General features: G+C 39.3%; 1 protein-coding gene across 3 annotated transcripts in view; it reads left to right on the top strand.

The window, feature by feature from the left end:
• Positions 1-24,461, top strand: part of ZFP1 (ZFP1 zinc finger protein) — a 62,489-nt gene extending 38,028 nt beyond the window's left edge. For 2 of the 3 annotated variants that reach the window (XM_036834483.1, XM_036834482.1), the window contains exons 3-4: positions 19,489-19,615; positions 21,237-24,461. In XM_036834483.1, coding sequence (XP_036690378.1) covers positions 19,489-19,615; positions 21,237-22,318 — 1,209 coding nt within the window. In that variant the 3' untranslated portion in view covers positions 22,319-24,461. Of the gene's footprint in view, positions 1-19,488; positions 19,616-19,790; positions 20,000-21,236 lie in introns of those variants that run through there. The other variant, XM_036834484.1, reaches the window with a different exon arrangement.
• The last annotated feature ends 2,674 nt before the right edge of the window (positions 24,462-27,135 follow it).

Below are 27,135 nucleotides of genomic sequence, written 5' to 3' on the forward strand. Positions count from 1 at the left end.
TAATTCTTCCCGGTTCAGTCTTGGAAAATTGTACCTCTCCAAGAATTTGTCCATTTCTTTGTGGTTGTCCATTTTATTGGCATATAGCTGTTTGTAGTGTCTCTTACAATCCTTTGTATTTCTGTGGTGTCAGTTGTGATTTCTCCTTTTTCATTTCTAATTTTATTGATTTGCATCCTCTCCCTTTTTTTCTTGGCGGGTCTGGCTAAGGGTTTATCAATTTTGTTTATCTTCTCAAAGAACCAGCTTTTAGTTTTATTGATCTTTGCTATTGTTTTCTGTGTTTCTGTTTCATTAATTTCTGCTCTGATCTTTATGATTTCTTTCCTTCTACTGACTTGAGGTTTTCTTTGTTCTTCTTTCTCTAGTTGTTTTAAGTGTAGGGTCAGATTATTTATTTGAGATTTTTCTTGTTTCTTGAGCTGAGATTGAATTGCTATAAACTTCCTTCTTACAACTGCTTTTGCTGTGTCCCATAGGTTTTGGGTCATTGTGTTTTCATTGTTATTTGTTTCTGTGTATTTTTTAATTTTTTCTTTGATTTCTTCAATGATCTCTTGGTTATATAGTAGCACACTGTTTAGCCTCCATGTATTTGTGGTTTTTACAGTTTTTTTCTGGTAATTGATTTCCAATCTCATAGCATTGTGGTCAGAAAAGATGCTTGATACGATTTCAATTTTCTTAAATTTTCCAAGCCTTGATTTGTGACCCAAGATGTGATCTATCCTGGAGCTGTTCCTTGTTCACTTGAGGAAAAGTGTATTCTGCCACTTTTGGGTGGAATGTTCTATAAATATCAATTAAATCTATCTCATCTATTGTGTCATTTAAAGCTTGTGTTTCCTAATTTATTTTCTGTTTGGATGATCTGTCTATTGTTATAAGTGGGGTGTTAAAGTCCACTACTATTATTGTATTACTGTCGATTTTCCCTTTTATGGTTGTTAACATTTTCCTTATGTATTGAGATGCTCCTATGTTGGGTACATAAACATTTATAATTGTTATATCTTCTTCTTGGATTGATCCCTTGATCATTATGTAGTGTCCTTTGTCTCTTGTAATAGTCTTTGTTTTAAAGTCTCTTTTATCTGATACGACTATTGCTACTCCAGCTTTCTTTTTATTTCCATTTGCATGGGATATCTTTTTCCATCCCTTCACTTTCAGTCTGTATGTTTCCCTAGGTCTGAAGTGGGTCTCTTGTAGACAGCATATATATCGGTCTTGTTTTTGTATGTATTCAGCCAGTCTGTGTCTTCTGGTTGGGGCATTTAATCCATTTACATTCAAGGTTATTATCAATATGTATTTTCCTATTACCATTTTCTTAAGTGTTTTGGGGGGTTTGTTTTTGTGGGTCTTTTTCTCTTGTTTTTCCCGCCTAGAGAAGTTTCTTTAGCATTTGTTGTAAAGCTGTTTGGTGGTGCTGAATTCCTTTAACTTTTGCTTGTCTGAAAAGCTTTTGATCTCTGTCTAATCTGAATGAGATTCTTGCTGGGTGGAGTAACTTGGTTGTAGGTTTTTTCTTTCATCACTTTAAGTATATTCTACTATCCCTTCTGGCCTGCAGAGTTTCTGCTGAAAAATCAGCTGATAGCCTTATGGGGATTCCTTTGTATGTTATTTTTTGTTTTTCCCTTGCTGCTTTTAATATTTTTTCTTTGAATTAAATTTTGTTAGTTTGATTAATGTGTCTTGGTGTGTTTCTCCTAGGGTTTGTCCTGTATGGGACTCTCTGTGCTTCCTGGACTTCGGTGACTATTTCCTTTCCCATATTAGAGAAGTTTTCCACTATAATCTCTTCACATATTTTCTCAGACCCTTTCTTTTTCTCTTCTTCTTCTGGGACCCCTGTAATTCGAATGTTGGTGCGTTTAGTGTTGTCCCTGAGGTGTCTGAGATTGTCTTCAGTTATTTTCATTCTTTTTTCTTTATTCTGCTCCTTGGCAATTATTCCCACCATTTTGTCTTCTGGCTCACTTACTTTTTCTTCTGCCTCTTTTATTCTATTATTGATTCCTTCTTTTTTTTTTTTTTTAAACTGTGATTAGCATTTAATAATTCAGAGAAAGCCTGAGGCCTTCCTGAAGAATCACCTGGAGATTGAACTTCAAACAGCCATAATGAAGAGATAGCTACATCACAACCAGTGGTGATAAATATGTAAAATTTTCATAGCATTGAGAATAAATGAGAAATACAAGGTAAACAGTAGAGTGTATAATGACTATGTGATCTTGTTATGGATTCCTTCTAGTGTAGTTTTCATTTCAGTTATTGTGTTGTCTATCTTTGTTTGTTTGTTTGTTTGTTCTTTAGTTCTTCTAGATCTTTGTTAAACGTTTCTTCTATTTTCTCAGTCCGTGCCTCCATTCTATTTCTGAGATTCTGGATCATCTTTACTTTCATTACTCTGATTTCTTTTTCAGGTAGATTGCCTATTTCCTGTTCATTTATTTGATCTTGTAGGTTTTTACCTTGCTTCATCTGTGACATATTTTTTTGCTGTCTCTTTTTTTTTTTTGATTGGTGGGATTGTGTTCCCGTCTTACTGCTTGTTTGGCCTGAAGCTTCCAACACTATAGTTTGTAGGCTGTTGGGTAAAGCTGGGTCTTGGTGCCGATATGATGACCTCCGGGCGACTTCGATGAATATTCCTTGGGGTCTGACATTCTCTGTCAGTCCAGTGGTTCAGACTCAGAGCTCCTGCTGCAGGAGCTTCGGCCCAACCCCCAGCTAATGAACCAAGATCCCGCAAGCCGTGCATGGTGGAAAAAAAAAGAAAAGAACAATAACAAAGAGTTAAAAAGTAAAATTAGACTAGGAAACTAACAGATATGTTAGAAAGAACATAAAAATAAAAATATAGATGAAACAACAACCAGAAGGTAAAACAGAACCACAATAGTAAAAAAGAGGAGAAGAGGGCTTCCCTGGTGGCACAGCGGTTGAGAATCTGCCTGCCAATGCAGGGGACACGGGTTCGAGCCCTGGTCCGGGAAGATCCCACATGCCACGGAGCAACTAGGCCCGTGAGCCACAATTGCTGAGCCTGCGCGTCTGGAGCCTGTGCTCCGCAACAAGAGAGGCCGCGATAGCGAGAGGCCCATGCACCGCGATGAAGAGTGGCCCCCGCTTGCCACAACTGGAGAAAGCCCTCGCACAGAAACGAAGACCCAACACAGCCATAAGTAAATAAATAAATAAATAAAATTAAAAAAAAAAAATAGGAATCTACCTTTAAAAAAAAAAAAAAAAAAAAGGTTGAAGCCCAGAGGAGGCATTTAAAAAAAAAAAGAGGAGAAGAAAAAAAAAAGTGGAAAAGGCCTTGGCTGTGGAGGGCGGGGCCTAAGCAGGGGCGGGGTTTGTGTGGTAGGCGGGGCCTATGGTTAGGACCTACAGGGCTGGAAAAGGCCCTGGGCGGTGTTGGAGGTGGAGCTTAAGCTCAACGGAACAGAAGGGGCCAAGGCATGCCTCTCATCTCAGAGAGCAGGGGACCCCACCTGGGAGCCTAGCAGGCTTCCTGGGCCTGAGTGGGCGGGTCTACGCTTTCCACTCTTCTCCTGCTCCTCTGGTCCTGGAGGGCCTCTCCCACCTGCGTTCTCCCCTCAACCTCCTGTTCTCCCCCAGCTTCCTTTCTATGCCCCCAGGACCCACGGGGCCTGGAGGGGGCTTTGGAGGTTGGGGGACCCGGCATGGGAGCTCAGCAGGCTTCCCGGGCCAGAGCGGGTGGGGCCAATGCCTTCCACTCCTCTCCCGCTCCTCTGGTCCTGGAGGGCCCCTCCTTCCTGCCTCTCCTGTTCTCCCCTGGCCTGCCTCCTTGCCCCTAGGACCAACGTGGCCCAGAGGGGGCCTCTGAGAGCATAGGACCTGGCCCGATATCCGGGCAGACTTCCCCGGCTGATTGGGCAGGGGAAACGCTGGGTGCACTCCCCCCTGCTCTGAGCCCCCAAGGGTCCTTCCAGGCATGGGAACCCCTCCCCCACTCTCAGCCACCCCTCAGGGGCGCTGTTCCTGTCTGGCCTCCACTTCTCCTCCCCCCTCAGTCCCCCCACATCCTACCGGTTTGCTTGGGCGTTCCTCCCGTCTCCTTGGGCATCGAGGTCCCCCACCAGTGTCTGGCAGGCGCCCTAGTTATGGGGAGATGCGAACTCTGCGTCTTCCCACACCGCAATCTTGACTCCGCCCCCCTGTTATAGAGTAGTGTGTATATGTTAATCCCAACCTCCTAATTTATCCCTTTCCCCACCTTTCCGCTTTGGTAACCATAAATTTGTTTTCTAAGTCTGTGAGTCTTTCTGTTTTGTAAATAAGTTCATTTGTATCATTTTTTTAGATTTCACATGTGTGGTATCATATATTTGTCTTTCTCTGACTTACTTCACTTAGTATGATAATCTCTGGATCCATCTATGTTGCTTCAAATGGCATTATTTCATTCTTTTTTATGGCTGAGTAATATTCCTCTGTGTGTGTGTGTGTGTGTGTGTGTGTGTGTGTGTGTGTGTGTACCACGTCTTCTTTATCAGTTTCTCTGTTGATGGATACTTAGGTTGCTTCCATGTCTTGGCTATTGTAAATAGTGTTGCAGTGAACATTGGGGTGCATGTATCTTTTCGAAGTATGGTTTTCTTTGGATATATGCCAAGGAGTGGGATTGCTGGGTCATGTGGTAGCTCTATTTTTAGTTTTTTAAGGAACCTTTGTGCTGTTCTCCATAGTGGCAGTACCAATTTAAAATTCCCACCAGCAGTGTAGGAGGGTTCCCGTTTCTCCACATACTGTCCAGCATTTGTTGTTTGTAGACTTTTTGATGATGGCCGTTCTGACTGTTCTGAGGTGATAACCTCATTGTAGATTTGATTTGCATTTCTTTAATAATTAGCAATGTTGAGCATTTTTTCATGTGCTTTTTGGCATTTTATATGTCTTCTTCGGAAAAATGTCTATTTAGATCTTCTGCCCATTCTTTGATTGGGTTGTTTTTTTGCTCTTGAGCTGCATGAGCTGTTTGTATATTTTGGAGATTAATCCCTTGTTGGTTGCTTTGTTTGCAAATATTTTCTCCCATTCTGTGGGTTGCCTTTTTATTTTGTTTATGGTTTCCTTTGCTGTGCAAAAGCTTTTAACTTTAATTAGGTCCCATTTGTTTATTGTTGTTTTATTTTCATTCCTCTAGGAGGTGGATCAAAAAAGATACTGCTGCCATTTATATCAGAGTGTTCTGCCTGTTTTCCTCCAAGAGTTTTATGGTATCTGGCCTTACATTTAGCTCTTCAATCCATTTTGAGTTTGTTTTTGTGTGTGGTGTTAGAGAATGTTCTAATGTCATTCTTTTACGTGTAGCTGTCCAGTTTTCTCAGCACCATTTATTGAAGAGACTGTCTTTTCTCCTTTGTATGTTTTTGCCTCCTTTGTCGTAGATTAATTGACCATAGGTGCATGGGTTTATCTCTGGGTTTTGTATCCTCATGCATTGATCTATATTTCTGTTTTTGTGCCAGTACCATACTGGTTTGATTACTGTAGCTTTGTAGTATAGTCTGAAGTCAGGGAGCCTGATTCCTCCAGCTCTGTTTTTCTTTCTCCAGATTGTTTTGGCTATTCTGGGTCTTTTTGTGTTTCCATACAAATTAAAAAAAATTTTTTTCCTACTTCTATGAAAAAATGCCATTGGTAATTTGATGAGGATTGCACTGAATCTGTAGATTGCTTTAGGTAGTATGGTGATTTTGACAGTATTGATTCTTCCACTCCAAGACCATGGTATATCTCTCCATCTGTGTCATCTTTGATTTCTTTCATCAGTATCTTATAGTTTTCTCAATACGGGTCTTCTGCTTCCTTAGGTAGGTTTATTCCTAGGTATTTTATTCTTTTTGATGAGATGGTAAATGGAATTGTTTCCTTAATTTCTCTTTGTGATGCAATAGATTTCTGTGTATCAATTTTGTATCCTGCAACTTTACCAGATTCATTGATGAGCTCTAGAAGTTTTCTGGTAGCATCTTTAGGATTTTCTAAGTATGGTATCATGTCATCTGCAAACAGTGACAGTTTTACTTCTTGTTTTTCAATGTGGATTCCTTTTATTTCTTTTTATTCTCCTATTGCTGGGACTAGGACTTCCAAAACTATGTTGAATAATAGTGGTGAGAGTGGACATCCTTGTCTTGTTCCTGATCTTAGAGGAAATGCTTTCAGTTTTTCACCGTTGAGAATGATGTTAGCTGTGGGTTTGTCATATGTGGGCTTTATTATGTTGAGGTAGGTTCCCTCTATGCCCATTTTCTGGAGAGATTTTTATCATAAATGGGTGTTGAATTTTGTCAAAAGCTTTTTCTGCATCTATTTTTTTTTGTTTTTTTGTTTGTTTTTTTTAATGTGGACCATTTTTAAAGTCTTCATTGAATTTGTTATAATATTGCTTCTGTTTTTTATGGGGTTTTTTGTTTTGTGGCCACAAAGCATGTAGGATCTTAGCTCCCCAACCAGGGATTGAACCTGCACCCCCTGCATTGGAAGGCAAAGTCTTAACATCTGGACCACCAGGGAAGTCCCTTTTTCTGCATCTATTGAGATCATGTGGTTTTTATTCTTCAGGTTGTTAATGTGGCATATTCTTCAGATTGTTAATTCGGTGATTTGCAGATATTGAAAAATGCTTGCATCCCTGGGATAAATCCACTTGATCATGATCCTTTTAATGTATTGTTGGATTTGGTTTGCTACTGTTTTGTTGAATTTTTGCATCTATGTTCATGAGTGATATTGGCCTGTAGTTTTCTCTTTTTTTGTGGTATCTTTGTCTGGTTTTGGTATCAGAGTGATGGTGGTCTTGTAGAATGAGCTTAGGAGTGTTCCTTCCTCTGCAATTTTTTGGAAGAGTTTCAGAAGGATAGATGTTAACTCTTAATGTTTGATAGAATTTGCCTGTGCAGCCATCTGGTTCTGAACTTTTGTTTGTTGGAATTTTTTTAATCACAGTTTCAATTTCAGTACTTGTGATTGGTCTGTTCATGTTTTGTATTTCTTCCTGGTTCAGTCTTGAAGGTTGTACCTTTCTAAGAGTTTGTCCATTTCTTCTAGGTTGTCCATTTTATTGGCGTATAGTTGCTTGCAATAGTCTCTTATGATCCTTTGTATTTTTGTGGTGTCTGTTGTAACTTTTTCATTTCTAATTTTATTGATTTGAGCACTCTCCCTTTTTTTTCTTGATGAATCTGGCTAAAGGTTTATCAATTTTGTTTACCTTTTCAGAGAAACAGCTTTTAGTTTCATTGATCTTTAATTTTCTTTGTCTCTATTGCATTTATTTTGCTCTGATCTTTATGATTTCTTTCCTTCTGCTAATTTTCTGTTTTGTTTGTTGTTTTTTCTCTAGTTGCTTTAGGTGTAAGGTTAGGTTGTTTTTGTGAGATTTCTCTTGTTTCTTGAGGTAAGAATGTTTTGCTGTAAACTTCCTTCTTAGAACTGCTTTTGCTGTGTCCCATAGGTTTTGGATTGTCATGCTTTTGTCTTCATTTGTCTCTAGGTTTTTCTTGATTTCCTCTTTGATTTCTTCAGTGATCCATTTGTTGTTTAGTAGCATATTGTTTAGCCTCCACGTGTTTGTGTTCTTTACAGTTTTTTTCTTGTAGTTGATTTCTAATCTCATAGTGTTGTGTTCAGAAAAGATATTTGATATGATTTCAATTTTCTTAAATTTACTGAGGCTCGCTTTGCCTCCCAGCATGTGATCTATCCTGGAGAATGTTCCATGTGCATTTGAGAAGAAAGTGTATTCTGCTACTTTTGGATGGAATGCTCTATAAATATCAATAAGTCCATGTGGTCTAATGTGTCATTTAAGGTCTGTGTTTCCTTATGGATTTTGTCTGGGTGATCTGTCCATTGATGTAAGTGGGGTGTTCAAGTCCTTCACTATTACTGTGTTACTGTCGATTTCTCCTTTTATGGCTGTTAGTAATTTGCTTTATATATTGAGGTGCTTCTAGGTTGGATGCATATGTGTTTACAATTGTTATATCTTCTTCTTGGATTGATCTCTTGATCATTATGTATGTTCTTCTTTGTCTCTTGTAACAGTCTTTATTTTAAAGTCTAGTTTGTCTGATATTAAGTATTGCTACTCCAGCTTTCTTTTGATTTCCATTTGCATGGAATACCTTTTTCCATCCCCTCACTTATATTCTGTATGTGTCCCTAGATCTGAAGTGGGTCTCTTGTAGACAGCATATATACATGTCTTGTTTTTGTAGCTATTCAGCCAGTCTGTGTCTTTTGGTTGGAACGTTTAATTCATTTAAATTTAAGATAATTACCGATATGTATGTCCTTATTGCCTTTTTGTTGTTTTGGGGTTGTTTTCTTAGGTTTTTTTTCTTCCCTTCCTCTTTTGTGCTCTTCTCTTGTGAGTTGGTGACTATTTTTAGTGTTGTGTTTGGATTCTTTTTGTGTGTGTGTGTATATCTATTGTAGATTTTTGGTTTGTGGGTACAAGAGATTTTGATGTATCAGTCTATATGTATACAAAATTGTTTTTAAGTTGCTGGTCTTTTAATTTCAAATATATTCCCAATACGCTGCATTTGTACTCCTCTTCTCACCGTTGCTGGTTTTGATAGCATATTTTTGTGTGGATGATTTCCTACCTTTATGTTTGCCTTTACTGGTGAGCTTTGCCATTTGTAATTTTCTGGTTTCTAGGTGTGGGTTTTTCTTTCCCGCCTAGAGAAGTTCCTTTAGCATTTGTTGTAAAGATTTTTTGGTGGTGCTGAATTCTCTTAGCTTTTGCCTGCTGTAAAGCTTTCAATTTCTCCATTGAATCTGAATGAGATCCTTACTGGGTATAGTATTCCTGGTTGTAGGTTTTTCCCTTTCATCACTTTAAATGCATCATGCCACTCCCTTCTGGGCTGCAGAGTTTCAGCTGAAAAATCAGCTGATGACTTTATGGGGATTCCCTTGTATGTAATTTGTTACTTTTCCCTTGTTGCTTTTAATATTTTCTCTTTGCCTTCAATTTTTGCCAGTTCGATTAGTATGTATCTTGGCATGTTCCTCCTTGGGTTTATCCTGCCTGGGACTCTCTGCACTTCCTAGACTTGGGTGACTGTTTCCTTTCCCATGTAAGGGAAGTTTTCAGCTATTATCTTTTCAAATACTTTCTAGGCCCTTTCTCTCCTCTCCTTCTGGAACCCCTATAATGTGAATGTTGGTGCGTTTAATGTTGTCCCTAGATGTGTCTTAAACTGTTCTCAATTTTTTTTCATTTTTTTTTTATTGTGTCCCTTGACAGTGATTTCCACCATTCCGTCTTCAAGGTCACTTATCTGTTCTTCCGCCTCGTTTATTCTGCTATTGATTCCTTCTAGTGTGTTTTTCATTTCTCTTATTGTATTGTTCATCTCTGTTTTTTAAATTTTCTAGCTCTTTGTTAAGCATTTCTTGTATCTTTTCAGTCTGTGTCTCAATTCTCTTTCCCATATCTTGGATCATCTTTACTATCATTACCCTGAATTCTTTTTCAGGTAGATTGCCTGTCTCCACTTCACTTAGTTGTTCTTTTTTATCTTGTTCCTTCTTCTGGAACATACTTCTGTGCCATCTTATTTTCTTTAACTTTCTATTTTTGCATTGCACAGCCTGCAGGATTGTAGCTCCTCTTGTTTCTGGTGTCTGCCCCCTGGTGGATGAGGCTGGTCTAAGAGGCTTGTGCAGGCTTCCTGTTGGGAGGGTCTGGTGCCTTCCCACTAGTGGGCAGGGCCATGTCAAGGGACATATCTATAGGCGGCTGTGGGTTTAGAAGACTTTAAGCAACCTGACTGCTGATGGATGGGGCTGTGTTCCCACCCTGTTGGTTGTTTGTCCTGTGGTGTCCCAGCACTGGAGGCTTTGGGCTATCTGGTGGGGCCAGGCCTTGGTGTCAAAATGGTGGCCTCCAAGACAGCTCATGCCAATGAATACTCCCCAGTTTCTCCACCACCAGTGTCCTTGTCCCTGCAGTGAGCCACAGCTGCCCCCCACCTCCCCAGGAGACCCTCCAAGACCAGCAGGTAGGTCTCTGAGGCTCTTATGAAGTCACTACTTTTTCCCCAGGTCCTGGCGTGCACACGAGACCTTGTGTGTGCCCTCCAAGAGTGCTATTTCTGCTTCCCCCAGTCCTGTGGATTTCCAGCAATCAAGCCCCACTGGCTTTCAAAGCCACATGCTCTCAGGGCTCCTCCTCCCAATCCAGACCCCCAGACTGGGGAGCCTGTCATGGGGCTCAGAACTCTCACTCCTGTGGGAGAATCTTTATGAATATATTTTCCAGTTTGTGGGTCGCCCACCTGGCAGCTATGGGATTTGATTGTATCAGGAATGCGCCCCCCCTGCTGTCTCGTTGCAGATTCTTCTTTGTCTTTGGAAGTAGAATATCTTTTTTGGTAGGTTCCAGTCCTTTTTTGTCAGTGGTTGTTCAGCAGTTAGTTGTGATTTTGGTGTTTTCGTGAAAGGAGGTGAGGTCAGGTCCTTCTACTCCGCCATCTTGTCCAGGCATCCCTGCCTCTAGAGTCACAGGCTGTATATCTACCTTTTTATGATTAGCATTTTCATGGTATATCTTTTCCTTTTTTTTGCTTCAACCTATTTGTGTTCTTATATTTATAGTGTGTTTCCTACCTCTAAATAACATATAGTTGGGTCATAGTTTTTATCCAGGCTGACCGTCTGTCTTTTGACTTATTTTATCTGTAATTAAGTTCATTATACGCACAGTTGGATTTAAGTCTGTCATCTTGCTATTTGTTTTTCATCTGTCCTGTATGTGTCTTTTTTCCTTTGTATCTTTCTTTTTTTAAGAAAATGGTTTCTCTAGGGATTACAGTTTATATACTGTAGTAATCACCTCAAATTAGGATTATACCACCTCACTACAATCCAAGAGCAGAAATCAGTATACTGCAGTGAATTCTTAAAGCTTTTGTTTATCTGTATATGCCTTTATTTTGCCTTCATTTTGAAAAGTATTTTCCCTGGGCATAGAATTCTAGGGTTAATTTTTGTTTCAGTACTTTAAACATGGAATTCCATTTCTGTCTCACATCTATGGTTTCCGTTAAGAAATAATTCTTCATTTTTATTGTTCTTCCCTAAAGGAAGTGCGTCTTTTTTTTTTCTTCTTTCTTTTGGCCACGCTGTGCAGCATGCAGGATCTTAGTTCCCTGGCCAGGGATCGAACCTGCAACCCCCTGCAGTGGAAGCACAGAGTTTTAACCACTGGACCGCCAGGGAAGTCCCCCCTCTGGCTTCTTTTAAGATATTCTCTTTCTCTGACACTCAGCAGTTTGAATGTGATGTATTCAGGTATAATTTTCTTTGTATTTATTCTGCATGGGCTTTACTGAGTTTCTTAGATTTGTGGTCATTGCCTTTTATCAAATTTGGAATATTCTCAGCTATTATTTCTTCAAATATTGTTTCTGTCCCATTCTTTTTTCCTCTTCTTCTGGGACTACACATTATCCTTTTTTGTTTTTCCTTTTAGCATTTTAAGGAATGATGCATTAGACTTTTTTGGCCATGCTTCACATCTTGTTAATGTTTTTTCTTTTCCCCCCATTTTTTTCTCTTTTGCTTCAGTTTGAATATTTTCTATTTCCCTGTCTTCAAATTCACAATTCTTATGTTCTGCTGCGCCTAGTCTACTCTTAAGTCTATACAACGAGTTTTTAATTTCAGTTAAAAACTACATTTTGGAGTTCTACAATGTCCATTTGCTTTCTTTTTGTAGATTCCAGTTTTTTGTTGAAATATTTCCATATTTTCACTGCATTATCTTTTTTTTCTATATTTTTAACATATTACTGTACAGTTAATCTCAACTCTTTGTATGCTAACTCTAATACATGAATTATCACTATGTCCGTTCTTGAATATTTCTTGGTTTTTTGTCTTTTAATTGCTTTTTGATTTTTTTGCATGTCTAGTAATTTTTGTGTGTTGGACATGTTGTACGGTGCATAATTCCCTCTAAAGAATGTAAAGTTTTGTTTTGTTTTTTTGTGTGGCTTTTTTTTTTTTTTTAAGAATGTAAAGTTTTATTCTGCCAGTAACTTAACTATCTGGCGGAACAGAACTGCTATACTCTGCTAGTTCTCCTGGAGGCTTGCCTTCCACCTGCACATGTTAGGAGCCAGTCAAAGATCTGAGGTGAATTTTTTTTTTATTTTTTTTAAAGGTTTGCATTTTTTTTTAAATTTATTTATTTATGGCTGTGTTGGGTCTTCGTTTCTGCACGAGGGCTTTCTCTAGTTGAGGCAAGCAGGGGCCCCTCTTCATCGCGGTGCACAGGCCTCTCACTATCGTGGCCTCTCTTGTTGCGGAGCACAAGCTCCAGACGCGCAGGCTCAGTAGTTGTGGCTCACGGGCCCAGTTGCTCCGTGGCATGTGGGATCTTCCCAGACCAGGGCTTGAACCTGTGTCCCCTGCATTGGCAGGCAGACTCTCAACCACTGCGCCACCAGGGAAGCCCCTGAGGTGAATTTTTATGCAGAATTTTAGAGCCCCTTCTCTTTGGCTTCCTTATCTCCATTACTCTGCCCCCAAATCCCAGTTGTTTTGCAGACCCAAATCCAATTTTTATTTATGCCATGTAGCAATACTGTCACTTTCTGCTTGATTTCTATTTCTCTGTGCCACAGTCTAGAAAATATCTTTAGGGACATTTTGCTGGATATAAAACTCAAGATTGGGCTTCCCTGGTGGCGCAGTGGTTGGGAGTCTGCCTGCCAATGCAGGGGACACGGGTTCGAGCCCTGGTCTGGGAAGATCCCACATGCCGCGGAGCAACTAGGCCCGTGAGCCACAATTACTGAGCCTGCGCGTCTGGAGCCTGTGCTCCGCAACAAGAGGGGCCGCGATAGTGAGAGGCCCGCGCACCGCGATGAAGAGTGGCCCCTGCTTGCCGCAACTAGAGAAAGCCCTCACACAGAAACGAGGACCCAACACAGCCAAAAATAAATAAATAAATAACATTAAAAGCCTGTGGAATGTCTTTTAAAAAAAAAAAAAAAAAAAACTCAAGATTGATAATTTTTTCCTTTCAGCACTTTTATCATCGGTGTGAATGTGGAGTTCCCTTCATGTTCACTCGTCTTTTCAATAATTGTAGCCCTGCAGTGGTTGCTTTCCAGTACCTGCAAACTGTTTCATTTGTTTGCCCAGCTTTTGTTGTTTTCTTCTTTCAGAATTTTGAAGTCATTGCTTTTTGGTGTTGTATTCAACAAGTACAAAGTCCTGTCTATTTATCAGAATGTGACCTGTTCAGTTCTCTCCTGAAACTTATAGGCTTTTCTCCTTTTTCCCAGGGTTCTAAATTTTTCTGATTTCTCTTCCTGTTTGCCTAGTAGTTCATAAAATATTTTTATTTTTTCTTTCTTTTTATTATTTTTTATTTTTTCTTACCATTTTCTTTGGGTTGAGCTCCAAGGAAGTTTGTCACTTACCTGTGTTTGGTTTGATTCTGTGAAGTATGAAAATGCACAGAAATACAGATAAAAGCATATTAGGTTGAGCTATATGAAACTGCCATTTTTATATGTCCAAATAGTTGAATGTCATCACTTTCAATACAGTTCAGTCTAATAACTATCAACCAGTTACACCATCCAGTAGTCAATATTTATCATCTTGGCTTATTTGCCTCCACACATAATATATGTTTTTTCCTTTTTGTTACACAATTCATACATAAATTGTCTCTTACTCTCTCTCACTATATCATGGTTCTGCCCTCCTAGCATGCTGTCACTGATGGTATTAGATCACCTCACTCAATGCTAAAATCTTTTTGACTATTAAAGCCAGTCTCCTCACTTTAGAGGTAGCCAGTTCTCTTTTCTGATATTTTTATATTCATTAAGTAGAACTTGAGGATCATGATATATACATATTTGTAGAATTTTGTTTCAACTAATTAGTGATGTTCCTGGGCCAGCCATTACAATGCCTTTTATTTTCAAGCTTTGTGTTATTTAAGTTTGTCTCTTGTAAAAAGTATGTTGTTGTTTTTGTTGTTGTTTTTAAACTTCTCTGAAGGTCTTAATCTTTTATGAAATGTTTTCAAATCTCAGTGTCCATAGATCAAGCTTTATTGGAACACAGCCATGTCCATTTGTTTACATATTGCCTGTGCCTGCTTTCGTGGTAAAACAGCCAACTTGATTAGTTGTAGTTGAGGCTACATACGGTGTACAAAACCTAAAATATTTACTAATTGGCCCTTTATAGAAAAAATTTGCCAACTCACATTCTAGTATTATCAGCGCTTTGAGGGTATTCTGTTACTTTCTGGCTTCCAGTGTTTGTATTGAAACAACAGAAAACAATGTACTTTTTTTCTTCTGAGATTGTTAGTTTTTTTATGATGTGCCTAAATGTGGTTTTCTTTATATTTATACCTGGGGTTAGAGGTATTCTATAGTCTGATGTGAGCTGTTCCAGAAAATTCTCAGCCATTATCTCATCAAATATGTTTCTGTTGCATCTTGCTTCTCTTACTGGGGCTCCAGTTGCAAGTATATTAGACCTTTACTTTGTACCACGTATCTCTTAGGCATTTTGATGTGTTTTCCAGCCTTTGTTCTTTTTTTCTATTTCTGTCTGGATATTTCTCACTGACCTATCTTCAGGTTTACTAATCATCTCTTCAGTTGAATCTAACCTGCTGTTAAATCCAGTTATATATATTTTCTAAGATTTTTTTTTTTCTACTCAGTTTTACGGCTGTGCTGTTCCTTTCTTTTGTGAAAGGTTATTTAGCCCATGACTTATGCCTCTGTGATGATGAGTCACATTGTGTCTCTACTTATATTGTACTGACAATGTAGTGATGATTTTACTTATACTTACTCCATGAATAGAGTGACCATATCCTGGATGCTGAAGAGCTAAATTACCACTAATAAGACCAGTACCAAAATGCAAATAAATTGTCAAGAACAAGTTCAGCCAGAATTGATCTGGGAATCATGTAGATTACAAAAAATAAAAAGCATTTTTAATGAACAGACAAGCATACTAGGGCATGCATGACATCTCAGGAAAATAAGCCACATTTTAGGATTTACCAGATATTACTAAATTTTTTTGTATAATCTGAGTACAGTTCAGATGCTATATTATTTTAGCTAGCTACTTAGGATGTTGCTATAGGAATTATGTGGCATGGCTCTTCAGGAAGCAAGAAAATAGTGGGAGAAAAATTTGAATACTGAGCACCATTCAGTTAGCATTGTTTTTTGGTTTTTATACATTTATTTATTTATTTTTGGCTGTGTTGGGTCTTTGTTGCTGCATGAGGCTTTCTCTAGTTGCGGTGAGCGGGGGCTGCTCTTTGTTGTGGTATGTGGGCTTCTCATTGCGGTGGCTTCTCTTGTTGCAGAGCACAGGCTCTAGGTGCGCGGGCTTCAGTAGTTGTGACACGCGGGCTCAGTATTTGTGGTTCACGAGCTCTAGGGCGCAGGCTCAGTAGTTACGATACACAGGCTTAGTTGCTCTACAGCATGTGGGATCTTCCCGGACCAGGGCTCAAACCTGTGTCCCCTGCACTGGCAGGTGGATTCTTAACCACTGTGCCAACAGGGAAGTCCCCAATTAGAATTGTTTTTATTTTATTTTATTTGAGTCCTTAACTTGTACTCATGTATTTTGTGCTAACAGAAATACAGAGATACAATTTCTGGTCTAAAAAATCATAACATCTAATGGGGAGAGTAAAAGAAATAGGGCACATTTTTTTAAAAAGGAAAGAAAAGGGCTTCCCTGGTGGCACAGTGGTTGAGAATCTGCCTGCCAATGCACAGGACACGGGTTCGAGCCCTGGTCTGGGAAGGTCCCACATGCCGCGGAGCAGCTGGGCCCGTGAGCCACAATTACTGAGCCCGCACGTTTGGAGCCTGTGCTCCACAACGGGAGAGGCCACGATAGAGGCCCGCGCACCGTGATGAAGAGTGGCCCCCACTTGCCGCAACTAGAGAAAGCCCTCGCACAGAAACGAAGACCCAACACAGCCATAAACAAATAAATAAATAAATAAAATTTAAAAAGAAAGAAGAAAGCAGAGTGAAATATATGCCACAAGAGAAATACAAACAAAGTACTCCAGGTTTAAAAGAGAGTAGGGACTCAAATTATGGAAGATCACATCTGAGTGATCTGTGATGTGACCTAAGTGGGAGGATCTGTGCATAGAGAGGGGAGTCAGGGGAGAGAGGGATGGAAGAGGAATTTGAATGGTGTTGAATGCTGGGCAGTCATAGTTTATTTCAAGAGATAATGGATGATGTTTTTAATCAAGGTTATTGTATGAGTAGAGCTTTGCTTTAGAAAAATCACATTAGCTTTATAATGTGGAGTAGATAAGAATGAGAGGAGACAGGAAATAAGAGTTAGGAAGCTTTTGTAATAGCTGGGGTGGCAGTGGAAAGAGGAAGCAAAGGTAATAAGACTTGAGGGGTTCTATAGCTTGCCTATAAGGGTGAAGAGTGGTCTTGGGTCTTGTGGCCTTAGTACTTAATTTAGTCCCTGGGAAATTTCCTAGTGTTCCTATTTTTAAAGCTATAATTTCAGAAATGATCTGAAAGTGGGAATAAATATTTAGTACTGGGAAAATCTTGACTCCATGATTGTTGACCTCAGTATCATTGATCTCAGGCATAGATGACCCACCACTGGCATTCTCTGCTCCCATGCCATGTGGCTAAAGATTCCTATAAGATGTCATAAAATAATACTACTGGGTTACCTGAAAATTTGTGCAATATAACTAGGTCATTTGTAGTGCTCAGACCTTTATCTCATTTTTTTCTTACTTTCTGTGACTTTTCCTGAGGCTACGAGTTATGAGTGGGAGATGGTGGGAAGTCACTGGGGCATGTATTTTAAAGGTGGTGACAAGCGTAATGTAGATTTTTGAGGTATTTGGAAAAAGGAGGGGTTAAGGAACTGGAGGTCATAACTGAAGAGGACAGTTACATGGATTCAGTAGACAGGGAATGTTAATAGGTTAAAGAGGATTCTTGTACTCAGAAGTAAATTCGTAGGCGAAGATTTTAGACGTTTAACAGTTTGAAGAGTTGAGGTCTGCTCTGGGTGTCAGATACACTTAAGTACACCTCTACTCGTGGCCATAGGATTTGTGCTCCGAACACCAAATTGATTCCACATCAAAACTGCATCTGTCATTGACAAAAGTAATTCTTTGAGGACAGTCATGTTTGACATCCCTTTTAATCCTATACTATCAGAATTGTGTTTTATTTCTAATTTTCGGAGTTTTTTTGTTTGTATAGAGTATGGAAAACAGCATTGTGAGAAAAAATACAGAATATTTTCATATTTGATGGTAGAGTCATTTCTAAATCATTGTAACTTGAGCCAAAATGATGTGCCACAGGTTTATTAACCCTTGTTGGTCTGGCAGTGATGCAAAAGTTCTTATTATACTTATCCTGTGGCCAAGTGAATGTAGATGATTTTTGAAAGTTATCAAATGGTTTTCAATTTTTTTCCTTATAACTCTTCTTGGTTTTTATTACAGTCTTGGTTTTCTAGCTCATGACTTTTCATATTTATATGCTTCAGCATGTCTTTTGTTCCATGCAGATTGTTTACTATAGTGAAAAGTGTCATATATACATTCAGACCAAGAAATAAAAATTATCCAGCATTCTTGAAACCCTTGTGAAATCCTCCCTCTGTAGCTGGAATTAGTTCCTTTTCATTGCTTTATAGTACTAAATTGTTTTAATATACCACGAGAAATTAATCTACTATTGATGAATGTTTGTTTTTCCAGTTTAGGGCTCTTATGTAAAATGCTGCTGTGAATATTCTTTTTTTAAAAGTAATAGACTTTTAATTATTTTTTATTGAGGTATAATTGACATAACATTTTTAGTTTCAGTTGTACATTATTTGATATTTGTATGTATTGTGAAGTGATCACCACAATAAGTCTAGTTAACATCCATCATCACCATACAGTTATAATTTTTTTTTATGATAAGGACTTTCAAGATCTGTTAGCAACTTTCAAATCTGCAATACAGTATTATTAACTACAGTCCTCATACTGTACATTACGTGACTGACTTTGTAACTGAAAGTTTGTACCTTATGGCCCCTTTCATGCATCTCTCCTACCTCCACTCTCCAGCCTCTGGCAACCACCAATCTGTTCTCTGTATCTATGTGCTTGTTTTTCTTTTTTTTAGATTCTACATAGAATTGAGATCATATGGTTTTTGTCTTTCTCTGTCTGACTTATTTCACATAGCATAGTGCCCTCAAGGTCCATCCATGTTGTCACAAATGGCAAGACTCCCTTCTTTTTTATGGCTGAATATTCCGCCCATGGATATTTAGGTTGTTTCCATATGTGGCTTTTGTAAATAATGCTGAAATGAACATGGGGATAGTCATCCTTCAGTATCCCAGGGGAGTTGGTTCCAGGGCCCCCCTTGGATACCAAAGTATGCAGATACTCAAGTCCCTTATATAAAAGGCATAGTATTTGCATATAACCCATATATATCCTCCCTTATACTTTAAATCTCTAGATTACTTAAAGTACCTAGTACAATATAAGTGATGTGTAAATAGCTGTAAATGTCTTTTTTTTATAATAGCCTTTCTTACAGGTGTGGTGATATTATTTCAGTGTGGTTTTGATTTGTATTTCCCTGATAATTAGTGATTTTGAACACCTCCTGTACCTGTTGGCCATTTGTATGTCTTCTTGGGAAAAATGTCTATTTATCATCCTCTGCCCACTTTTTAATCGGATTGGGTTTTATTTTTTTCTTTGCTATATATTAACCCCTTAGCAGATATATGATTTGCAAATATTTTCTCCCATTTGGTAGGTTGCCTTTTCATTGTATTGATTGTTCCTTTGCTGTGCAAAAGCTTTCTGGTTTGATGTAGTCTCACTTGTTTGTTTTTGCTTTTCTACCCTTTTTATGGCTTGGATATGGTAGAGAGATCTTTATTTATGCCTGATATTTTATCTTATAATTGGAATTTCGTCTTCTGCCTTTAAATATTCAAAGCTTTAATTAACTCTTTAATATTGTCTAGTTTGAGACCACAAAAATAATACCTATATGAGCATCATCACTAACTGGTAACATTAAATACTGCATATTAATGTTTATGTAACTGTCTTCATATGTACATCTTCAGAGGAGAAACAATGTTTTAGTAATCTTAAATACCTGCTTAATATGACAGCACCAGAGATATAGGGGAACCTGAATAAATGCTTTAACTATTTATAAAAATATTTTTTGGAGACATGACAAAACAGTTGGTGTCACATGTAAGTTTTTTAAATGAATGATTCTTTTACAACATGGTAAGAGTAAGTTTTCATATGTCCTTCCTACATCACCAAATGCTGATCATTTCAGAATGAATAGCAATATGCCATTTCAGGGATCAGTTTCATTCACGGATGTGACTGTGGACTTCACCCAGGAGGAATGGGAGCAACTGGACCCCTCTCAGAGGATCCTCTACATGGACGTGATGCTGGAGAATTACAGCAACTTACTATCAGTGGGTAAGGACAGCTTTCAGGTGTAGTTCGTAGTTCAATGTTGCCTAGTAGTGTTTAGGTCCTTTCTCAGTTACCAAAAATTATAAGCTTCTGAATTACTAAATGGTTTTGGTGTCAAGCTTCATGTATTAAAGCTGAGAGAGTGCAGACTCTGAAGTTCTACCTTCTTTATTTTCAGGCTTTCTGAAGTCCAAGCAGTTAGGAGCTGTGTTCCATTATCAAGTTCTCTGATATTATCAAACCAGATTTTCATGTTGGATCAGTGAGAAGAGTTATGGATACCACAGTTAGAATTTCCAGTTCACAACTTTCTAGGGAAGATGTGGAAGGTCGGAAGGAGAATCAGATAGAAGCCAGTGGAAGTAATATCCTAGAGATTATGAATGGGTTGGTATCTTTGAAATATTTTTTAGGAATCTATTTTTCAAATCCCTAAACCTTTAGAGGTAGCTGAGAACAGATGACTTGTGCACCTCATATCCTGAGTCATACCTCCAAATATCAGTCTCTCGCTGCTTAATGTTTTTCCTGTTTAATTTCTATAGCTATTCACCTCTCACACTCAAGCCTTGATTCTTGCCTAACATGTTTTAAACCTTTGTTCTGTGATTAGTTCCTCTTTCATTAGTATTCTCACTTAGCCAGAATGGTGACTTCTATATTTTAGGTCATGGGAATTGGTTTAGTAGCCTCAAGGAAAATACAGATTTTTCAGTACAAGAGTGACACAAATGGCAGCAGGATCACAAGAGTCAGGAATACCAGTAATACAGAGATCAGAGTAAAGGTTCTTAAAGCATAGCTTGAAGCCAGGTAAATTTGATCCTTAAGATTCCTTCAAATAAAAGCAGGGACGAGATTGGTTTGAGGAAGAAATTAAACACGTGAAAAGGAGAAATACAGGATACAGTAATGGAAACACTTACTCTCTCCAACAACTTTGATAGAAAAAGTAGTGCAACCAGCAGTAGCAGTGAGCAAGTCTGTCAAAAAGATCTTAGATCCATTTTATATTTCCTACAGAATCTATGAATTTCTGGATTTTGCCTTCCACTTGGAAAAGTTCTACTTGGGAGATTTGGAGCTCTGCATAGGGTTCTCTCTGCAAACCTGTGAGAAAGGTTGCCTTTAGGACGTTATTGATGCAGATGAAAAAAGGAGAGAAAAGGGGAAGGAGCCTCGAGCATGTAGGTGAGGTGGTCATCCGACCACAGTAATTCAGAGTCTCAGTGTTGGCTGCTCAACTTAGATCTGCCTGGGTTTTTTCCCTTAACATCTCATTTTCTTGGTCTGTACCAACTGGTGTCCTTGAGGACACCAAATTGCCTTTGTCTCTGGAATTGCCAGCCTTCTCACATCATTTGTTTTTATTTATTTCCCTTCACCCACTTTTAAGGCCGTTTTATAATCTGGCAGTGCTATTTGTGTCCATTTTGCCACAGGCTTTGTCTTTTTCCTTCAGAGTTTAAGAGCTAGGAAAACTTGGAACTGGGGACTTTTTTATACTGGAAGACTGTGTCCCAAACTAAAGAGGCAGCCCTACAATGGAACATTTGTGGAGTCTTCACATTCCGTAACATTGTGGTGAAAGGGCTGACAGAGTATTTCATGTGCTCTTTCCTAGAGGTATGGAAGGCTGATGACCAGATGGAGAGGGACCACAGAAACCCAGATGAGCAGGCAAGGCCATTTATAATCTTTAAGAACCAAACCCCAATTGAAGAAAGAGATAATCTCTTTGGAAAAACATTTAATCTTAGCACAGACTTTGTTTCTTTAAGACAAGTACCCTATAAATATGACTTATATGAAAAAACTTTGAGATATAATTCAGACTTACTTACTAGCGATAGAAGCTATATAAGAAAGAAAGACGACGACTGTAACGGATTTGGAAAAGCACTCCTCTATCTGAAGCAAGAGAAAACCCATACTGGAGTGGAATACTCTGAATATAATAGAAGTGGAAAAGCCTTCAGCCATAAAGAAGGCATTTTTAAACACCAGAAAATCAGAAATTTGGTGCAACCTTTTATCTGTAATTATTGTGACAAGGCGTTCTCATTTAAATCACTCCTTATTAGTCATAAGAGAATACATACTGGAGAAAAACCTTATGAATGTAATGTGTGTAAGAAAACCTTCTCCCATAAGGCAAACCTCATTAAACATCAGAGAATCCATACTGGGGAGAAACCCTTTGAATGTCTTGAATGTGGAAAAGCTTTCACCCACCAGTCAAACCTCATTGTACACCAGCGAGCACATATGGAGAAGAAGCCCTACGAATGCAGTGAATGTGGCAAGACCTTTGCCCAGAAATTTGAACTTACTACACACCAGAGAATTCATACTGGAGAACGACCCTATGAGTGTAATGAATGCGCCAAAACCTTCTTCAAGAAATCAAACCTCATTATACACCAGAAAATTCACACAGGGGAGAAACGCTATGAGTGCAGTGAATGTGGAAAATCCTTTATCCAGAACTCACAACTCATTATACATATGAGAACTCATACCGGAGAAAAACCCTATGAATGTACTGAATGCGGCAAAACATTCAGCCAGAGGTCAACTCTTAGATTACATTTGCGAATCCACACAGGAGAGAAACCATATGAGTGTTCTGAATGTGGGAAGGCCTTCAGCAGGAAGTCCCGACTCAGTGTCCATCAGAGGGTTCATACCGGGGATAAACCCTGAGACTGCAGCCAGGTTGTACTGTGGAGAACCCTTCCAATGGGGAGAAGCCTCGCGAAGGTGCTGAAGGAACATGGGAACTCATACTGAGATACAATCTGTCAACTCAAAAATGTATAAAAATGAGGTCCCCTAAGAACAATATTGTACTGATTGATAGTTAGGTATATGATACCCAACAAAAGAATACATATCAGAATATATCCAATTGTAAATAGACATACTTAGCTGTATTACAGTGAGTTTTTTAAAATCTTGAATAATTCATTCAATAATGAAATACTCTGGCAGCAAGCAGCATAAAGGAGCTAGAGACAGTACCCTAGGAATTCAGTGGTTATGTGCGAGAATATGCCACAAAAAAAAAAAACTGTATATTTTAGATCTGCACATGTAAATTTAACAGACACTAAGAGTTTGAAATTCTTGTCTTGATAATCAAATTAGGACACATCAAACGTGATTTTCCATACTGAACATGTGTTTTTCAGTACCTTTACAATCCAGTATGCATTCCAAATGAAACACGTAACAGATTTTCATATCATGTAGCGTATGTTTTCTCCTCCTCCTTGCTGGCATATATAAGTTGGTATGACCATTGTTATTGAGCTGCCTCTTCAGTCAACAGAAGACAATGTTGTTGAAGTTTTAACCTTCTGGGTTTGCTGAAGATTTCCTAGAAGTATTATTGACATAAATATGCAAGTGTGAGATAATTGAGAGAGATTGAAGAGAGTGAAAGGCAGCAGATGTGGGTTTTATCACTCACTGTGCACCACGGAATAAATGGGCTGTGTAAAGAATAACCACACCCATCATGCTCTTGTTATTTTCCACTGGGATATTTACATACAAATGCAAATGCATGTCTTTTACCAAAATATTGTATAACCCAGAAACTACATGTATTTTTGGGTGTTTCCCTATTTCTCTTAATGTTTTATAAATTGTCTTGCAAAAAATAGGATGCATATGTAGTTCAAGTGTTAAATTTCAGAGACTTCAGAGGAAAAATAATTTAAGAAACTGTCAATAAATGTCTTATATTGCTTTTTAAATTTTCCATGTGCTTAGTCCACTTTAGAAATAAATTTTTGCAGAATTCTGTTTAAAAGGAGGCATTTCTTCCATGAGTTTCATTATCATCAACCAAAAGCATTTCCCTTTGGAACCTGACTTAGTGTAAGTTACAACTTTGCTTTAAAGGCTCACAAACACTTCATAAATTAGACTTTAGTGATCTCCCCATATATTGATTATTAACCTAAAAAAATTTATTTTTGCATAACTCAAAGATTCCATTTTAGGCTTGATTTCAAATTCACCAGTTCCTTTCCTTATCCATCACAAATCATGCATTAGAATTGTAAATGGCCACTGTAACTGGCCTTTTTTTCTTTTGTTTTTGAAGAGTATTGATGTGCTATGACTGTATATGAACGTGAATGATTTTTCTGAACAAATTTATCAGAATATCCATAGTCCAGTAAGTCTTTGTCTTTCTAAATTGTCATCTTATCTATACTAATGGCAAGGAAGCAAGGGAAGAGGTTAACTTCCTATACTGCTGTTAGAAATACAAATTGTGACAACCTCCTTGGAAATAATTGTGACTCTGTCTTTTAACGTTAAGAACACACATGCAGTTGACTCTTGAACAGCACCAGTTTAATATGCGCAGGTCCGCTTATACACGGATTTTTTTCAGTAAGTGCTACAGTCCTACACAATCCACAGTTGGTTGAATCTGTAGATGCAGAACCTTGGATATGGAGGACTGACTTTATACTTGGGTTTTCGACTACACTGAAGATCCGTGCCTTTAACCCCTGTGTTATTCAAGGGCCAACTCTACTCTTCAACCCAGCAGACTCACTTCTGGGAATCCATCCCTAAGAAAAAAAATAAAGTGCCAGTACCTAAGACTATGTGTTTATCAATGTATATTGTATTTTTTGGTAAGGGCAAAAAAAGGAAACAATGTGAATGACCATCAGTAAGGGAATGATTGAATAAACTGTGGTAAAGATATACCACAGCTGGACAGTATTCCATGGGAAAGAGCGTTTAGGGGCAAATGCCACCAAGACAGATGGGGGGAGGGGGGAGAGAAAAAGTGTGTGTGCGTGCCTGTGTGTGTGTGTGTGTGTGTGTGTACACCAAATTTTGTAAAATAAAAATCTAAAAATGTTGTGTTTATGTGAATTTGTATATGATTTTATGGGCCTGGAGAGTAGAATTCTCCAAAGTCAAAAATATAATTAACATTAATTTCAATGGAAAATTTTTCATGCATTCCTTAGTCTCTAACATTTGTTTATTCTGGAATACCAACATAACCCATTTAAGTGGACACAGTTAACTAACATGAGTTAACATAGCATGACATCAGGCAGTTCTCTTACTCTGTACAGTGGCCGGCTGCCGTGTTCCGCTCCAGCTTTCATGGCTGTGTTGTAGTCTTGAGCCTGTGTTCTCAACTAAAACACATATTTGACATTCCTTGTTGACATGATGGAACCTTTAATAAAAAAAAAAAAAGACTAGTAAAGACAGAAAAACCAATGAAAAAAATGCAGGGAATGCCAAGGTTATTATTACTCTAAATTAGCAAATTACAAATGCTTTGAGAAAATTCAACATAAACACCTTTACAATTAAACAAATGACCATAGGGGTGACTGTTCTTTCATGAGCTGTTTGCTCCCAAGGCCTTAGAAATCCAGATCAGAACTCATAATTTTTTTTAAAAAGTGCCTTGTAATCCTCATATACAGAAGTGGTCTTAGAGGAAACTCCTGCAGACGAGTTCTTATAGCCTGGACATATGACTTTATTTCATCAACCTTACAGCAAGCTAGAAGGCAAGTTGTCATTTCACTGGTGAGGTGCAGGCCAAAAGGCGGGACAGTTTGCACAACAAATTCTACTTGTCTGACTCCAAAACCCATGCCCACTGTACTTGACCCCGTGACGTCTTCACTCCACTGATTTTTTTTTTTAAATTTATTTATTTTTGGCTGTGTTGGGTCTTCGTTGCTGCACACGGGCTTTCTCTAGTTGCTGCAAGTGGGGGCTACTCTTTGTTGCGGTGCACAGGGTTCTCATTGCAGTGGCTTCTCGTTGCGGAGCATGGGTTCTAGGTTCGCGGGCTTCAGTAGTTGTGGCACGTGGGCTCAGTAGTTGTGGCTCGTGGGCTCTAGAGCGCAGGCTCAGTACTTGTGGCGCACGGGCTTAGTTGCTCCGCGGAATGTGGGATCTTCCCAGACCAGGGCTCGAACCCATGTCCCCTGCATTGGCAGGCAGATTCTTAACCACTGCGCCACCAGGGAAGTCCTCACTCCACTGATTTTAAGTAGACATTTTCTTTCCATTTCCATAGATATCTTTTTCATAACTAAAGTGCTTAAGTATTTTAACTTTCCCGCATTGTTTTTTTTTTTTTTAAAGATTGATAGATTGATTGATTGATTGATTGCTATGTTGGGTCTTCGTTTCTGTGCTAGGGCCTTCTCTAGTTGCGGCAAGTGGGGGCCACTCTTCATCGCGGTGCGCGGGCCTCACCACTGTGGCCTCTCCTGCCGCGGAGCACAGGCTCCAGACGCGCAGGCTCAGCAGCTGTGGCTCACGGGCCCAATCGCTCCGTGGCATGCGGGATCCTCCCAGACCAGGGCTCGAACCCGTGTCCCCTGCATTAGCAGGCAGACTCTCAACCACTGCGCCACCAGGGAAGCCCCCCGCATTGTTTTATGCTCTATAAATCTAAAGTTGGGAACATCTTCTTGGTATAAAGCCAGTGTGGCTAAATGGAATTGGTGTCACTCTACTGTTGGTAAGTCTCAGGACTAGTCAAATGGGGCATAAGGTGACAGCACCATAGGCAGGAGGCACAAAGCTCGCAAAGACGTGGAAATGTGAGACACTGGGTCCCCCTCAGGAGGCGGGGGCTTTGTGGGGTGCTGGAGGTTTAGTTCCAGCCACCCCTACTGTCTCCCCTGTCACATTCACTACTCTCGCCCACAGTCCAACTTCATCTCTTCAGCTGAGTGACCTACATAGAGCCCTGTGCCATCCCCAGGCCGTGTGTGGCTCAACCCCTTACCTGATTGTCACATCAAATCCTGCTGGCCAAAGTACAGTGGACTCTTGGGACCTGGTCTCCACTCGACAGTCTTCCGACTTCATCCGGTCTGTTCTCTGGTGTTTTGGAGAAGGAAACTCCCATAGCTCATCCTGCTGAGCAGTCAGGGAACCATGGCTGGGATCCCTCTGCTCTGTTTTCCAGACCTCAGCTGGATGTTAGTGACCGTCTTCTCCTCAGGTCTTCGCTCTCCTTCTGCCTCAGACACACACATTGAATCATTTCATGTGTGACACATGTTTTAGTAATGTAGAACCCACCTTTCTCGGTTTTATAAGGACTGTCAGAATGTTAAACAAAATGCAACTAACAAGCCAAAACATATAAAAATGTTAGGGACTCACGTGAAAGAACCCAGAGATGGGTACTGAAGAACTTAAGGGAGCATAAAACCCCATGAGACATCTGGACCATGGCTGCTGACACTAATCATGGCAGCAGATGAGGGGACATTCATTCATTCCAAAAAGACATTGTAAGCACCAACAAGGGAGCAGGCACTGTGGGCTTCTGGGGACACGCTGGTGAACAAGATTATACTATGAAAGAGGGCTCCTGCCCTTGGGGCATTTACTTATTAGCAGTGCATCCCAGGAGCAGACAGACAGCCCAGGCAGAGGATAGATTCCCTGAAGCTGGAAATGCAGGTATGGGCTGGGCCTGTCCCTGTGAGAAA

The sequence above is a fragment of the Balaenoptera musculus genome, chromosome 19, assembly GCF_009873245.2.
Source record: "Balaenoptera musculus isolate JJ_BM4_2016_0621 chromosome 19, mBalMus1.pri.v3, whole genome shotgun sequence".
In the NCBI taxonomy this organism is placed as follows: domain Eukaryota; kingdom Metazoa; phylum Chordata; class Mammalia; order Artiodactyla; family Balaenopteridae; genus Balaenoptera; species Balaenoptera musculus.